At 43.4% G+C, this 17,284-nt stretch overlaps 2 protein-coding genes across 3 annotated transcripts in view; both read left to right on the top strand.

The window, feature by feature from the left end:
• Nucleotides 1-2,391: 2,391 nt before the first annotated feature.
• Nucleotides 2,392-9,753, top strand: psmb4 (proteasome 20S subunit beta 4). Of its 2 annotated transcripts, none has more exons than XM_079231729.1 (8): nt 2,392-2,537; nt 3,267-3,393; nt 3,900-3,979; nt 4,059-4,205; nt 4,540-4,621; nt 4,757-4,873; nt 8,254-8,342; nt 9,607-9,747. In XM_079231729.1, the coding sequence occupies exons 1-8, from the start codon at nt 2,416-2,418 to the stop codon at nt 9,617-9,619; spliced, it is 777 nt and encodes a 258-aa protein (XP_079087855.1). In that variant the 5' UTR covers nt 2,392-2,415; the 3' UTR covers nt 9,620-9,747. The 2 variants fall into 2 exon arrangements, with proteins under 2 accessions (XP_079087855.1, XP_079087854.1); XM_079231728.1 differs by having other exon boundaries at nt 2,406-2,537; nt 9,627-9,753.
• A 5,607-nt stretch (nt 9,754-15,360) lies between these two features.
• rfx5 (regulatory factor X, 5) overlaps nt 15,361-17,284 on the top strand; it is a gene marked incomplete at both ends in the record, with an annotated part of 9,835 nt that continues 7,911 nt past the window's right edge. Inside the window, 1 exon segment of the mRNA XM_079231963.1 lies at nt 15,361-15,497. Coding sequence (XP_079088089.1) covers nt 15,361-15,497 — 137 coding nt within the window.

Here is a 17,284-nt window from a genome sequence, read left to right as displayed (position 1 = left end):
TAAGTTTAAACAGAGCTGGTTTTTAGCCACACTCCTGCATTTCTGACCAGGCAGCGGCACTGCACCCTCATGGCTGAATGCTCAGCAGCTAAATCCCAGACTTTTGATATAAATGTGTTCCAAAGTCTGAAAGTCGGCTTGTAACCTTCAGAAGTGTCACTACCGAACACATATCCTCTCCTCAGTTCAGAAAACATTTTGGGGTTTTAAGCAAAGTATTATGTTTTTATGTGTGTACACATCTTCAAATATGTATGTTAGACATCCACTTGTTGGCATTCTCTAGTTATGCTCAACAGTAGCTAGAATTGTCTCTACCGAAACATATGGTTTCGTTTCGGTAGAGACAAAATTGAATGGTGAGTAGTTCAATCCCATCATTTTGAAATAAATGTGTTGTGTGGACTAAATGGTAAACATGTAGATAATGCTGATTTCTATCTGAAATTGTTCAGTGGAGAAAATGTCAGAAAATCATGGAGGAAAAGACAACAAAAGCACTTGGTGTTGGTGAAAAGACAGAGTGAGATGGAGACATTTTGCAGGGCTTCCACACCAACTAGCACTTCTGAGGCTGATCAGACCCCAGAGCATCGGTCAGGGGTCTGATCAGCCTTTAGGGAGGCTGATCAGACCCCAGATCAGACCCCAGATCAGACCCCAGATCAGACCCCAGATCAGACCCCAGATCAGACCCCAGATCAGACCCCAGATCAGACCCCAGATCACAGGCCCCAGACCAGAAAAGGAGAAGGGCAAAGATCTGTGACTACAGAAGCTAGAGCAGAAGGTCAAAGACAAGCAGCGGAGGGAAGCAGCGTTTAAAAAAGATGCCAGAGGTTGAGGTTGACATCAGAATTGATGTCAACCTTTTTGCTTCATCTTAACTCATAACATGCCCCGGGTTGGGAATATCACAAACACAAATGTTACAAAAGTAATGTTTGTACTTAAAATGGTTCTGGATGAACAATTGTTATGTCTTCAAAAATGAAATGATTCTATTGTTTGTAGTATTCCAGACGCAGGGCATGTTATGAGTTAAGATGAAGCAAAGAGGCTGAGGAATTATGAATCAACCTTGCAAACCAAATACTGCGGTATCAACTAAAATGTTATGATACTGATTTGCTTAATGTATGTTCAATTTGATTAATCATCTACTCTGGAATCAATATGATCAGTATTATGCATTTTACAAAGAAATATTGCATTTAGATTTTGATGAATTGTATAAATTGAATTTAGAAATTCGATAAAAATGTCATTTTTATTGATTTAATTGTCAAAACCTTCAAGAAATATTTTTAAAAATACTCTTGAGGGAAGGGAAGGAAACACAATCTTAACAGGTTTATAATAATACTTGTTTTCTATTGTTTACTTTCAGTAGTGACCATTTTTGGGAGAGGAAAAACATTCCAACACAGTCTGAAAATACAATATACAAATTGATGGTTATTTTACTAGATATGTGTACTTTAGATATGGTACAATATATATATATATATGAACAAAGTTTTGGGAAAAACATAATTTTTGTAAAACATTTCCAACCTGACTTTGAACCAATTCTGTAGAATGGTCCACATAGAAACATACAACATGTTACTATGTTTTACTAGTATCTAACGGCTACTAATACGACATAGTAATATGTTGTATTAGTGTATTAGTAAAAGTATACTAGTATTAGTATACTAATACAACATATTAATATATGTTATTATGTAATATGTTGTATAAGTATACTAGTATTAGTATACTAATACAACATATTAATATATGTTATTATGTAATATGTTGTATAAGTATACTAGTATTAGTATACTAATACAACATATTAATATATGTTATTATGTAATATGTTGTATTAGTATACTAGTATTAGTATACTAATACAACATATTAATATATGTTATTATGTAATATGTTGTATAAGTATACTAGTATTAGTATACTAATACAACATATTAATATATGTTATTATGTAATATGTTGTATAAGTATACTAGTATTAGTATACTAATACAACATATTAATATATGTTATTATGTAATATGTTGTATTAGTATACTAGAATTAATATACTAATACAACATAGTAATATGTTGTATTATGTTATTATGTAATATGTTATATTAGTGTATTAGCATACTAGTATTAGTATACTAATACAACATATTACCAAGTTGTATTGGTATGTATTGTATTACATACTGGGTGAGTTATAATAAAATAATGTTGATAATACTTTAAAATATAATATTAAATGAATTGCTTTGTTAAAACAACATCCGTGTGTAACTCATGTCGGCCAGCAGGCGGCGATGAGGCGCCGCTCCGTGACGTCAGCCCGGTTCACCCGAACAAGAAGACGCCGTGTCGTCACTTCCGGCCAAAGTATTTTCCAACATGGCGTCTAGCGGCTTGAAGCTGAGTTTCTGGGAGAACGGACCGAAGCCCGGGCAGTTCTACTCGCTCCCCGGCGGCAGCAGCGGGCCGGGCACATCCTGCGGGCCGGTCCGGCACACACTGTGAGTCCCCGAACCGGCGGAACCGGGACCGGTCAGCCGGGTTCCGGTTCGCGTTCCGTGCTGCATCATCATGCAGGAGCTAACTGTTGCTAAGCTAACTTTCGGGTCATTTCCGGTTAAACGCTTTTTAAAATGTGTTTCTGAACCGTTTTGACAACAAAGCAGGTTTTTAAATGTTTGTGAGTAACAAGACATACTTTATATATAATCTATAACTTTAATAACATACATTTAAGTAGTACATATTAGAAAATACACATAAATACATCGGTCCTCAATGTAAAGCTCAATATTTACAATTATTACTATTATTAATGTGGACATAAGTTTATTTATTTATCTATATTTAAAATGTATTTACGGCCCCAGACCTGTAAACAGCAGTTTAATATAATATATTGTTTTAAAGTGAACTAATGTTGTCAGTTGTGTTTATTACTTTTATTTAAATGTTTTGTTTCATTTTATTAGACTTTTCTTTTTTTAAGTCTCAATTCAATTATTTAATTTTAGTGCAGAAAGTGTTTTTTAATGAATCACTTTGTGTGAAGCTGTTCCTGCTGATCGATCAGTTAAATATGAAAGTGAATATAAGTTAAATATGAAAGTGAAATCCTTCAGCGGTGTGTATTCTGTGTAGAACATTCATAATCTATAAATGAATCCTCCCGTAACCAGTATAAGGTTCCTTAAGCCCCGTATTGATCCTGTACCCGGTTCCCCCCACAGGAACCCCATGGTCACCGGGACGTCGGTGCTCGGCGTGAAGTTCACCGGCGGCGTCGTCCTGGCGGCGGACATGTTGGGTTCCTACGGCTCTCTGGCTCGCTTCAGGAACGTCTCGCGCATCATGAAGGTGAGCAGGAAGGGTTCTCACGCTCATGAGAACCTGGAACAGACTCGAATTTTAAAATGGTTATTTCCAGGCCTGGAGGAGTCCTTGGCAATATTAAATCCCCAAAGATTAGTAAAAGTCATGTAAATGTGTTATATTCATGTGTTCATGTAAATGTGTTATATTCATGTGTTCATGACGTTCATTTACGCTGAGTTTGAAATAATGAATATGCTTTTAAAAGAAAGACTCAAAATATCAGCAGGCATACATACAGGCATCTATATAAATGTTTATTCTTTTAATCAAACTATTGTCTCATTCATTTGAGTCATTTAAGGTTTACTGTATGCTTTGTGTTCTCATTGTTAGTTTAAATACTACATTTACTCACTTTTTACTGTTTACACCCAGACTTCACTACATGTTTGTCATGACATTTGGTTAAAGTCCTGATCCACTGGTCAGGATGTGAGTGAACCCTGATTTGTTTATCCGTTTGTTTACGTTGTTTGTTTGTGCCTCAGGTGAACGACAACACCATCCTGGGCGCTTCAGGAGACTACGCCGACTACCAGCACCTCAAGCACATCATCGAGCAGATGGTGTAAGTTCATGTGCTGATCAGTAGATGAGCAATAGATCAATAGCTGATGAGCAGATGATGATCCGTCCTGTCCCCTCAGCATCGACGAGGAGCTGCTGGGCGACGGGCACCGCTGCTCCCCCAAGGCGCTGCACTCCTGGCTGACGCGTGTGATGTACAACCGGCGCAGCAAGATGAACCCGCTGTGGAACACCGCGGTGATCGGGGGCTTCTACGGAGGGGAGAGGTGGGCGGGGCCTCCGGGGGCGGGGCTTCGTGTGGGCGGGGCTTCTTCAGGCGTCACTTTAAACAACCCGTTGACGTCGTGTAAATATTAATATTCCAGTCTTTGCTTACGTATCGAGGTAATTACCCACAATTCATAGCAATTTGACACATTGCTATGAATTGTGGGTAATTACCTCGAGCAACGTCTGCATCTAACTAACAATACATATTTTCTCATGTTTAATGCCATTGATTTATTAGTCTTTACATTAATGTTAGGAGTCGTGTTTCCATGTTAATTTGTGTGATTAGGTTTTATTTGTGTTAAAATGTGTGTAACATTCCTCCTCTAGTTTCCTTGGTTACGTGGACAAGCTGGGCGTGGCCTACGAGGCGCCCACGGTGGCCACGGGCTTCGGGGCGTACCTGGCCCAGGTGAGCTTCACCCTCACGGCCAGAGGAATCCATCGTGTTCAAGAGAAAATACTCTGTCGTCTTTATTTACCTTCTCACATTTGCATTGATTTTAAATGTCTCCCCCCCCCCTCACCCCCCCTCCCCCCCCCCCAGCCCCTCATGAGGGAGGTGGTGGAGAACAAGGATCAGATCTCTCAGCAGGAAGCTCGTGAGCTGGTGGAGCGCTGCCTGAAGGTTCTGTACTACCGGGACGCCCGGTCCTACAACCGGGTAATTATTAGGGCCCGAGCAGGTCGAGGACCGATTGAAATGCTAAGTAGTAGTATTATTATTAGTATTATTATTATTATTAGTATTATTATTATTAGGGCCCGAGCAGGTCGAGGACCGATTGAAATGCTAAGTATTATTATTCTTCACCTATGCGCAGGAAAAAGAGGAGCTTGGGATAAACCTACATTCTTCAAACTTTGCACACCCATCAGACTCGGCGAAAATTTTAATATAATTTGGGTGTCGACCAAAAGTCTGAGAAAATGTCTCTATAGCGCCCCCTTTAGGCAGAAAGGCTACGCTTTTTGCCAACTATGGCCGATTGACTTGAAATTTTACACACATGTCCGGGTGGGACTGCTCTACAAAAAACTCATCTGTGAAATTAAAATGCGCCTAATTAGATTTTTTCTGCCATTTTGAATTTTGTAAAAAACACATTTTTGCCCATTCCTCCTAAACGCTGGGTCCGTTTCTTACGAAACTTCCTGTGGATCATCATTGGCTCAATGTGATCAAACGGTATTGTCAACCGTGTTGATATCTCATTGCGTTCAGAAGTTATTAACCAATTAACCTCTTAGGGGCGTGGCTCAATATGTCAATACACATAACTTCCTAATTACTTGGCCTATCTTCACAAACTGTGTAGCATATGTCAACATCGTGTCCCTTAACGTACCCAAATTGTTTCAGAATATTCAAACACTAGAGGGCGCTGCAGTGAACCGCTCAATTTTGGCATTTTCCTTGTTTTCAGGCGTTGTATTCTGACGAACTCCTCCTAGAGATTACACACGATTGATTTCACATTCGGGCAATATGATGTTGAGACCTTTGCAGGGAAAAGTTATCAAAGGATTTTCAAAATATTGAACTATGTGAGCGCAGAGCAGCGGCAAAGAGACACCATTTTCCATGAAAATGGAAGTTGTTTTAACTCGGCCGTACATGATGGAATCTACTCCATATTTCTCATATGCCATGACCTCCTGACCCTGAAGACATCCATATGATCAATTTTCATCCTAGTCATAGCGCCACCTAGAGGCAACAGGAAGTTACATGTTTTCTACTTGTACACCGTGCTCCTCACAGATTATTCAGATCCCTCTCAAAATGCGTTGGAAGAGACTTAAGACATTGGTAATGCATCACCTCGAAGATTGTAAGGATCCGTTGAACGGCGTAGCGTCGGTCCATCGCAGAAGTTCGATCCTTCGCCATGACCGAATAAACCGATGTAACTCGACTCCACATGATAAGATCCTTTCCAGGTTTCACATGTTTGATCAGCCTCCAGGCCTGAAGACATGTGCAGTCTAATTTATTATTAGTCATAGCGCCACCTAATGGCAACAGGAAGTAAATATTCTATACTTTGGCTTGCTTCTCTTAGTCGGTCAATCAGATCAACTTCCAATTACTTCTAGACAAACATAAGACTTTCATGATGTCAGCCCCTAAAGCTTTTGATGTTTAGTGTAACGCTGTTGCCGTGGCGACCCATCCTTCGCGGTCAACAACGCAGGTACTTTTGAGGGACTAAGCATGCTCAAGACGTAACTAAACTTGGCACACACATTTAAAGGCAAAGATGTAGTTGCCTGATGTGACTTGAATGACTCAGAATGGAACGTCGGCTCTATAGCGCCCCCTACAAATATTCAATTAATCAGCCCCAGCGCTACGGTTGACCTACATGTATGAAACTTGCTAGGAATATGTAACACATGTAAACTTAGAAATAACTCTCTTGGGACCATGCTCTAAACCGTACAGGAAGTCAGATAGCGCCCCCTAAAAAAACCTGTTTTTTTTGACAACCTGTGAGTTGTTAAAGCCCACAGTTTTTGCCCCCTATCACCAATTGACCTGAAATTTGGCACACATGTCCGGTTGTGTCTGCTCTACAAAAAGAACGTGGTCGTATTAAACTCCACCGACTTAGAATTTCAACTTTTTTTAATTTAGTGAAAAACTATTTTATTCCCAAATCTTCCTAAACTCTGGGTTCAATGTGTACAAAGCTCTGTGTAGCTCAGGGGGATGAGTTCGATCCCCAGCCCCCCACAGCTCATGTCGAAGTGTCCCTGAGCAAGACACCCAACCACAGGGCCGCCCACCGCTCCATCCAGGATGGGTCAAATGCAGAGAAGAATTTCCCCAAGGGGATTAATAAAGTGCATGTTTCTTTTTCGTTTTTTTTCTTTCTTTTGTGTTCAAAAGAAAAGGAGCCATTAACTTCTTAGGGGTAAATTCAACTAAATTCAACAAAGCAGCCCTCGCAGTACGTTCAACATAGATGTACAATATTTGATAGGCGTATGTACCACATATAAACTTAAAAATAACTCTCTTGGGACCATGCTCTAAACCGTACCAGAAGTCGGCCATTTTCATTTTTGTCCTTCATTTCCAGTTCAAATTGCCATAGTTTCCCAGTAGGTGGCGCTCTGACTATGAGTTCATATTGGCATGCAGAAGTCTTCCAGCCATGCCTCTCATAAAGCATGTTAACTTTGGAACAGTTTTGACAAAGTACAGTGGAGTTACAACAGCTTGCTGCATGATCATGAACCACATGCAATAGTCGTCACACCACTTCCACGCCGTTCCATGAAACCTCAAGCTTTTGATCACTTTTATACATATTTATATCTGTATATATATTTATATACATATTTACATGTATAAAATATATATACATATTTTCCAGAGGTCAACCTTTCTGTGAAAAAGAGGAAATATGTGTCTGTCATCACATCAAATGACAGAACTCAGTCTGCGCTTCCCAGATCTTTCTGCCACTGAGAAAGAATTCAAGCTGTTCTCGACTCCTGATGATGCAGAAGAAGTGAAGAGAGTCTGAACTAGAACTGATGGAGATGCAGTGATGAATCTCTGAAGAACCAGCTTCACTTTCTCTCCCCACCGACTTCTACCTCTGATGTGATTCTTATATATATGTATATGTATGTATGCATAATTGTCCTCATTTGATTCATTTGGCCATATACCTCACCTGAGTAGCCCAGACTTTCATATATTTTTCTGTTTGGGGCCCTCGGTGAAAAAAGGCTTTGACACCCCTTATATATATATATATATATATATATATATATATATATATATATATATATATATATATATATCCCTCTAAATTAAAGCTGCTTCCAGCACGTCTGGGTAAGCCAAAGGGTCGCCAGCTCGTCCGTTCGACCGCAGCCCAGTCACAGCTTTAATTATTATTATTATTAACAAAGTGCTGTACCACCTTGTTATTGATCTCAGTATTGATGATTGTTACTGTCCTCAAACACACACACACACACACACACACTCTAAACATCTGAGTGATGTGGTTTTCATTCCAGCACGAGATCGCCATAGTAACGGAGGCGGGCGTGGAGATCATTGGTCCTCTGTCCTCTGAAACCAACTGGGACATCGCTCACATGGTCAGGTAGGTCAAAGGCCAGGAGGCGGAGCTTCTGTAGCTGAAGTAGGCGGAGCTTCTTTAGTGTAAAGTAGGCGGAGCTTCTTTAACTCATAATTCTCTGTATTGTGAAACCAATTCCTTGATGATGTCATCATTTACCACCCAATGCTCATGTTGTACCAATACGACAAAGGTACCGTGGCTGGGGGCGGGGCTTAAGGAGCGGGGACGGGCTGCTGGGGGCGGGGCTTAAGGAGCGGGGAGGGGCCGCTGGGGGCGGGGCTTAGGAACGGGGAGGGGCTGCTGGGGGCGGGGCTTAAGGAGCGGGGACGGGCTGCTGGGGGCGGGGCTTAAGGAGCGGGGACGGGCTGCTGGGGGCGGGGTTTAAGGAGCGGGGACGGGATGCTGGGGGCGGGGCTTAAGCAGCGGGGACGGGCTGCTGGGGGCGGGGCTTAAGCAGCGGGGACGGGCTGCTGGGGGCGGGGCTTAAGGAGTGGGGACGGGCTGCTGGGGGCGGGGCTTAAGCAGCGGGGACGGGCTGCTGGGGGCGGGGCTTAAGCAGCGGGGACGGGGCTTAAGGAGCGGGGACGGCTGCTGGGGGCGGGGCTTAAGCAGCGGGGACGGGCTGCTGGGGGCGGGGCTTAAGCAGCGGGGACGGGCTGCCGGGGGCGGGGCTGCCTGCAGCGCTCGCAGAGATCGGGGAGACGTGGTGGCCTCCAGTTCAGGAGCTCTTGCCTGCCGTCCTCGTCTTGTTGGAAAAAAAAAGATGCCAGGAGTGGAATCTAGAGAGAAACTGCAGACTGTGAGGGAAATCCTCTCACAGAGACCGTCTGCAACGCGTGTCTTAAAGCCTCACAGCCTGAGGGAGTGACACGTAGAACATGCAGAGCACGGAGTTCATCTGTAAATAGTTGTAATAAGTTCATAAACAAGTGCAATAGTTGCAACAAGTGTGAATATTCACCGTTCTGCCAGACAGCACAGAGACTGCTGTCTCATTGTAACTCTACAATGTCTCATGCTTATTAAATAAGTGTAGTCACCTGGTCAGATACGGACAACAGGCTGCATAGCCGTGTATAACCAATGCTGTGAGGCACCATGTAGTTCATTAGTATCTGGCTGTAGCTAATACTAATAGTAATGCCATTTATTAAGAGTTCTAAAAGCTGGTAAAAAAGGGAACCGAAGTCAACAAGTCGTGACAACCCCACCCAATACTCATTTCTACTGAGCAGAGCTTGAACGCATCATCTTGGTTACGTCTTGTGTTTTTGTTTCTCTGCAGCGGGTTTGAATGAAGACGAGCAGCCGCTGATGAAGACGAGCAGCCGCTGATGAAGACGAGCAGCCGCTGATCCGTCAGTTTAGTTAGTTTCTCTGATGTTCATTGTAACTTTTGTATAACGGTAAATAAATGTGGTAAATCCAAAAATGTTGTGTGTTTTCTTTCTGGTTTATTTGTGTTTTGTACAAATAAAGGTTGTCAACACTTTGAATCCTTGAACTGTCAATTAAAAGTATTTTTGATGTTAATTATATATATATCTATATCCATCCTGTGGTTAATGCAACTGTTTTTGTTATTTAACTGAAATCCGCAAATAGGAATGTTTTCATGTCAAAGTTTTAATTTCAGCCCATAAAGTGGATATTTAAATGTTAATCAAATTAGTCTATAACAAACATGCCAGAAGTTTCTTAAACTTTATACGATTTCATAAATTGGTTTTGAATAAATATATTTATATTGTAAATATGAATTATGCATAATATGTACCATACAGACGTGTTTATGAAATGTACTTCTCGCATTTGCGGTCTGAACAGGCGGCTGTTGCTGGGCAGATGTCGCGAGATCAAGTCATCTGTTTTGTAACTGGGCAGACCAGGTAACCGCGTCCAATCAGGATAATCCGCGTCAGAAAAATTATTCTGCTCGACGAATGGCATTTCACCCACTTTCGGTATCCGGGTAGATTTGCGACGGCTGACCAATCGGAAGAGACGTCGGCTTTGTAGTCAGGCAGACATAACGGAGTCGGCCAATCACAAAAACATCTGAAGGGGATTTTTGCTGTATCTTGGCTCAGGTACTTTCTTTTTCTTTTTTAAAATAAATACTCAAATGCGACTCGCCGACTCGATCGATCGTTAACAACAGAATAAATATACTATTACCGGGAAATATTTTTAAACTAAGAATAGCGTGTAAAAACACGTTTAATGGCGCCTGCTAGCTGCTAGAAGCCTAGCTAGGCTAGTTAGCCGGTTAGCGGCTAGCAGTTACCAATATTCACTGCACGAGACGCAGTATTTTCGGCGCATACGACTTCCGGGTGTTGTTACACCGGTTTGCGTTTAAACCTCGGTCATCTAACAGTTAGTCTGTCGGCTTGCCAGTTAGCTCTGCAGTAACGTGTGTGTGTGTGTGTGTGTGTGTGTGTGTGTGTGTGTGTGTGTGTGTGACACATGACCACCAGCTCTCCTCGCTATAAACCGTCATGAGGCATGGGATGGGTGGGGGCTGTCACGTTTGCATCGCTATGCTAACATTAGCTAACATTAGCTGCTGAGTGAGACCGGGTTGTGTTTCGCTCCCCAGAAAACATGCCTAGTAGTATTACCCCCGGGTGGTAGTAGTAGTAACGGGTATCGCCCCCTTCTGGTAGTAGTAGTAGTAACAGGTAACACCCCCACAGGGTAGTAGTTGTAGTAGTAACAGGTAACACCCCTACAGGGTAGTTGTAGTAACGCCCCTACAGGGTAGTAGTTGTAGTAGTAACAGGTAACACCCCCACAGGGTAGTAGTTGTAGTAGTAACAGGTAACACCCCCACAGGGTAGTAGTTGTAGTAGTAACAGGTAACACCCCCACAGGGTAGTAGTTGTAGTAGTAACAGGTAACGCCCCTACAGGGTAGTAGTAGTAACAGGTAACGCCCCTACAGGGTAGTAGTAGTAACAGGTAACACCCCCACAGGGTAGTAGTAGTAACAGGTAACGCCCCTACAGGGTAGTAGTAGTAACAGGTAACACCCCCACAGGGTAGTAGTAGTAGTAACAGGTAACACCCCCACAGGGTAGTAGTAGTAACAGGTAACGCCCCTACAGGGTAGTTGTAGTAACGCCCCTACAGGGTAGTAGTAGTAACAGGTAACGCCCCTACAGGGTAGTTGTAGTAACGCCCCTACAGGGTAGTTGTAGTAACAGGTAACGCCCCTACAGGGTAGTTGTAGTAACAGGTAACGCCCCCGCAGGGTAGTAGTAGTAGTAACAGGTAACGCCCCTACAGGGTAGTTGTAGTAACAGGTAACGCCCCTACAGGGTAGTTGTAGTAACAGGTAACGCCCCCGCAGGGTAGTAGTAGTAGTAACAGGTAACGCCCCTAGAGGGTAGTTGTAGTAACAGGTAACGCCCCTACAGGGTAGTTGTAGTAACAGGTAACGCCCCTACAGGGTAGTTGTAGTAACAGGTAACGCCCCTACAGGGTAGTTGTAGTAACAGGTAGCGCCCCTACAGGGTAGTTGTAGTAACAGGTAACGCCCCTACAGGGTAGTTGTAGTAACAGGTAACGCCCCTAAAGGGTAGTTGTAGTAGTAACAGGTAACGCCCCTAAAGGGTAGTTGTAGTAGTAACAGGTATGCCCCTACAGGGTAGTAGTAGTAACAGGTAACGCCCCTACAGGGTAGTAGTAGTAACAGGTAACGCCCCCACAGGGTAGTAGTAGTAGTAACAGGTAACGCCCCCACAGGGTAGTAGTAATAACAGGTAACGCCCCCACAGGGCAGTAGTTGTAGTAACAGGTAACGCCCCTAAAGGGTAGTTGTAGTAGTAACAGGTAACGCCCCTACAGGGTAGTAGTAGTAACAGGTAACGCCCCCACAGGGTAGTAGTTCTAGTAACAGGTAACGCCCCCCACAGGGTAGTAGTAGTAGTAACAGGTAACACCCCTACAGGGTAGTAGTAGTAACAGGTAACGCCCCTACAGGGTAGTAGTAGTAGTAGTAACAGGTAACGCCCCCACGGGGTAGTAGTAATAACAGGTAACGCCCCCACAGGGTAGTAGTAGTAACAGGTAACGCCCCCACAGGGTAGTAGTAGTAGTAGTAACAGGTAATGCCCCCACAGGGTAGTAGTAGTAGTAACAGGTAACGCCCCCACAGGGTAGTAGTAGTAGTAACAGGTAACGCCCCCACAGGGTAGTAGTTGTAGTAACAGGTAACGCCCCTAAAGGGTAGTTGTAGTAGTAACAGGTAACGCCCCTACAGGGTAGTAGTAGTAACAGGTAATGCCCCCACAGGGTAGTAGTTCTAGTAACAGGTAACGCCCCCCACAGGGTAGTAGTAGTAGTAACAGGTAACGCCCCTACAGGGTAGTAGTAGTAACAGGTAACGCCCCCACAGGGTAGTAGTTCTAGTAACAGGTAAGGCCCCCACAGGGTAGTAGTAGTAGTAACAGGTAACGCCCCCCACAGGGTAGTAGTAGTAGTAACAGGTAAGGCCCCCACAGGGTAGTAGTAATAACAGGTAACGCCCCCACAGGGTAGTAGTAGTAACAGGTAACGCCCCCACAGGGTAGTAGTAATAACAGGTAACGCCCCCACAGGGTAGTAGTAGTAACAGGTAACGCCCCCACAGGGTAGTAGTAGTAGTAGTAACAGGTAATGCCCCCACAGGGTAGTAGTAGTAGTAACAGGTAACGCCCCCACAGGGTAGTAGTAGTAGTAACAGGTAATGCCCCCACAGGGTAGTAGTAGTAGTAACAGGTAACGCCCCCACAGGGTAGTAGTAGTAGTAACAGGTAACGCCCCCACAGGGTAGTAGTTGTAGTAACAGGTAACGCCCCTAAAGGGTAGTTGTAGTAGTAACAGGTAACGCCCCTACAGGGTAGTAGTAGTAACAGGTAACGCCCCCACAGGGTAGTAGTTCTAGTAACAGGTAACGCCCCCCACAGGGTAGTAGTAGTAGTAACAGGTAACGCCCCCACAGGGTAGTAGTAGTAGTAGCGGGTAACACCCCCACAGGGTAGTAGTAGTAATAACAGGTAACGCCCCCACAGGGTAGTAGTAGTAGTAATAACAGGTAACGCCCCCACAGGGTAGTAGTAGTAGTAATAACAGGTAGCGCCCCCACAGGGTAGTAGTAGTAGTAACAGGTAACGCCCCCACAGGGTAGTAGTAGTAGTAACGGGTATTGCCCCAACAGGGTAGTAGTAGTAGTAACGGGTAACACCCCCACAGGGTAGTAGTAGTAGTAATGGGTAACGCCCCCACAGGGTAGTAGTAGTAGTAATGGGTAACGCCCCCACAGGGTAGTAGTAGTAGTAACGGGTATTGCCCCAACAGGGTAGTAGTAGTAGTAACGGGTAACACCCCCACAGGGTAGTAATAGTAGTAATAACAGGTAACGCCCCCACAGGGTAATAGTAGTAGTAATAACAGGTAACGCCCCCACAGGGTAGTAGTAGTAGTAACAGGTAACGCCCCCACAGGGTAGTAGTAGTAGTAACGGGTAACGCCCCCACAGGGTAGTAGTAGTAGTAACAGGTAACGCCCCCACAGGGTAGTAGTAGTAGTAACAGGTAACGCCCCCACAGGGTAGTAGTAGTAGTAACGGGTAACGCCCCCACAGGGTAGTAGTAGTAGTAACAGGTAACGCCCCCACAGGGTAGTAGTAGTAGTAACAGGTAACGCCCCCACAGGGTAATAGTAGTAGTAATAACAGGTAACGCCCCCACAGGGTAGTAGTAGTAGTAATGGGTAACGCCCCCACAGGGTAGTAGTAGTAGTAACGGGTAACGCCCCCACAGGGTAGTAGTAGTAGTAACGGGTATTGCCCCAACAGGGTAGTAGTAGTAGTAACAGGTAACGCCCCCACAGGGTAGTAGTAGTAGTAACAGGTAACGCCCCCACAGGGTAGTAGTAGTAGTAACGGGTAGTGATGGCGAGATAAAGCTTCCTGAAGCATTGAAGCTTTCCATCCAATTGGTTCGCTAATGTGCCGAAGCTTCACAGAGCTTCATTTGCTCTACTGCGCCACCAAGTGGACATTACATGTAAAACAAGCAGAGTGATCATAACGACACCATGGCTTTGGTGTGTGAAGCTTTAAATTTAATAAATGATGTTTGTGACGCCAATACATATTGTGTCTATCTTTATGATATAATGGCGGGGTCAAAATCAAAAGTCGAAACAAATTGGGAGTGTTGTGATGTGACTGTGGGTCAGTGGTTCGAATATCCGACTTTCAGTCAGAGGATCGGTGTTTCGATCCTCGGCTCCGTTAGTCCATGTTGATGTGTCCAATTTTTTAAGTAAAAATAAGAACTTTTCCACAGTGCTGGGCTTTTTGAGACTATTTCGCCTGCTTTATAAAATACCCTTTCACAGGCACACATGAAGCTGGTACAGAGAGGAAGGGGGGAATCCATTGAGTTTCGTTGCCCCTTATATTTCACATCGCACGGCAAACCCACGAACTATTTTCTGAATCAGTCACGTGGTACGGCCGGCTCAGAGGCTTCGAACGTCACCACATACGTCATCGACACAAGCCTCGATACGCGCTTCACCAAAATTTACCTGATTACTCGACACGTCCATCGAAGACTCGACACGAAAGGACACATCACTAGTAACGGGTAACGCCCCAACAGGGTAGTAGTAGTTGTAATAACAGGTAACACCCCCACAGGGTAGTAGTAGTAGTAGTAGTAGTAGTAGTAGTAGTAACAGGTAACGCCCCCACAGGGTAGTAGTAGTAGTAACAGGTAACGCCCCCACAGGGTAGTAGTAGTAGTAGTAGTAGTAGTAGTAGTAGTAGTAGTAGTAGTAATGGGTAATGCCCCCATGAAGGAAATCAGCGTTTGAGGAGTTGATAAATAATCATCAAGTATAAATGTGTCAACGGCTTTGATTGTGTGAACTATGTGTACTATGTGTAGTATTAATGTAGTATAAATATATAAGTATATGTGTCATTAGAATCAGCTTCACCTCGTCAGATGCCGCGACCGCTCAGCACCGGTTAGTCGGTCCAGATGTCGGAGGACCAGCGGGTCGAGGACCGGCGGGTCGATGCCGAGGGCGCTCTGGAGGAGGGGGAGGGGGAGGGGGAGGGGGAGGGAGGCAACACGGAGCCCAGCATGCTGCTGCAGAAACTCAAGAGCAACATCTCGTAAGTCCTCTTCCACTGAGACACTCTGTACACTGTCAACAAACAAACACACTGTCAACAAACAAACACACTGTCAACAAACACACTGTCAACAAACAAACACACTGTCAACAAACACACTGTCAACAAACAAACACACTGTCAACAAACACACTGTCAACAAACACACATGGAAACAAACACACTGTCAACAAACAAACACACTGTCAACAAACACACTGTCAACAAACACACTTTCAACAAACAAACATGGAAACAAACACACTGTCAACAAACACACTGTCAACAAACAAACATGAAAACAAACACACTGTCAACAAACAAACATGAAAACAAACACACTGTCAACAAACAAGCTGTCAACAAACAAACATGAAAACAAACACACTGTCAACAAACAAGCTGTCAACAGCACACTGTCAACAAACAAGCTGTCAACAAACACACTGTCAACAAACACACTGTCAACAAACACACATGGAAACAAACACGCTGTCAACAAACAAGCTGTCAACAAACACGCTGTCAACAAACACACTGTCAACAAACACACTGTCAACAAACAAACATGGGAACAAACACACTGTCAACAAACAAACATGGAAACAAACACACTGTCAACAAACAAGCTGTCAACAAACACACTGTCAACAAACACACTGTCAACAAACACACTGTCAACAAACAAGCTGTCAACAAACAAACATGGGAACAAACACACTGTCAACAAACAAACATGGGAACAAACACACTGTCAACAAACAAGCTGTCAACAAACAAACATGGAAACAAACACACTGTCAACAAACACACTGTCAACAAACAAGCTGTCAACAAACAAACATGGGAACAAACACACTGTCAACAAACAAGCTGTCAACAAACAAGCTGTAAACAAACAAACATGGAAACAAACACACTGTCAACAAACACACATGGAAACAAACACACTGTCAACAAACACACTGTCAACAAACAAACATGGAAACAAACACACTGTCAACAAACAAGCTGTCAACAAACAAGCTGTCAACAAACAAACATGGAAACAAACAAACTGTCAACAAACACACATGGAAACAAACACACTGTCAACAAACAAGCTGTCAACAAACAAACATGGAAACAAACACATTGTCAACAAACAAGCTGTCAACAAACAAACATGGAAACAAACACATTGTCAACAAACAAGCTGTCAACAAACAAACATGGAAACAAACACATTGTCAACAAACAAGCTGTCAACAGCACACTGTCAACAAACAAGCTGTCAACAAACACACTGTCAACAAACACACTGTCAACAAACACACATGGAAACAAACACGCTGTCAACAAACAAGCTGTCAACAAACACGCTGTCAACAAACACACTGTCAACAAACACACTGTCAACAAACAAACATGGGAACAAACACACTGTCAACAAACAAACATGGAAACAAACACACTGTCAACAAACAAGCTGTCAACAAACAAGCTGTCAACAAACAAACATGGAAACAAACAAACTGTCAACAAACACACATGGAAACAAACACACTGTCAACAAACAAGCTGTCAACAAACAAACATGGAAACAAACACATTGTCAACAAACACACTGTCAACAAACAAACATGGAAACAAACACACTGTCAACAAACACACTGTCAACAAACAAACATGGAAACAAACACACTGTCAACAAACAAACATGGAAACAAACACACTGTCAACAAACACACTGTCAACAAACAAACATGGAAACAAACACACTGTCAACAAACACACTGTAAACAAAC

The sequence above is a fragment of the Taurulus bubalis genome (genome assembly GCF_910589615.1).
Source record: "Taurulus bubalis genome assembly, chromosome: 16".
NCBI lineage: Eukaryota > Metazoa > Chordata > Actinopteri > Perciformes > Cottidae > Taurulus > Taurulus bubalis.
The sequence above is the reverse complement of the archived record's forward strand: the minus strand, read 5'-3'. Positions and strand labels throughout refer to the sequence as shown.

What these genes read in the sequence shown, in the direction of transcription:
- psmb4 (XM_079231729.1), top strand. Translation starts at nt 2,416, where the DNA reads ATGGCGTCTAGCGGCTTGAAGCTGAGTTTCTGGGAGAACGGACCGAAG. An exon ending in GGCTTCTACGGAGGGGAGAG is followed by an intron (nt 4,206 to 4,539) that starts GTGGGCGGGGCC and finishes TTCCTCCTCTAG; the next exon opens with TTTCCTTGGTTACGTGGACA. An exon ending in ACGCCCGGTCCTACAACCGG is followed by an intron (nt 4,874 to 8,253) that starts GTAATTATTAGG and finishes TTTTCATTCCAG; the next exon opens with CACGAGATCGCCATAGTAAC.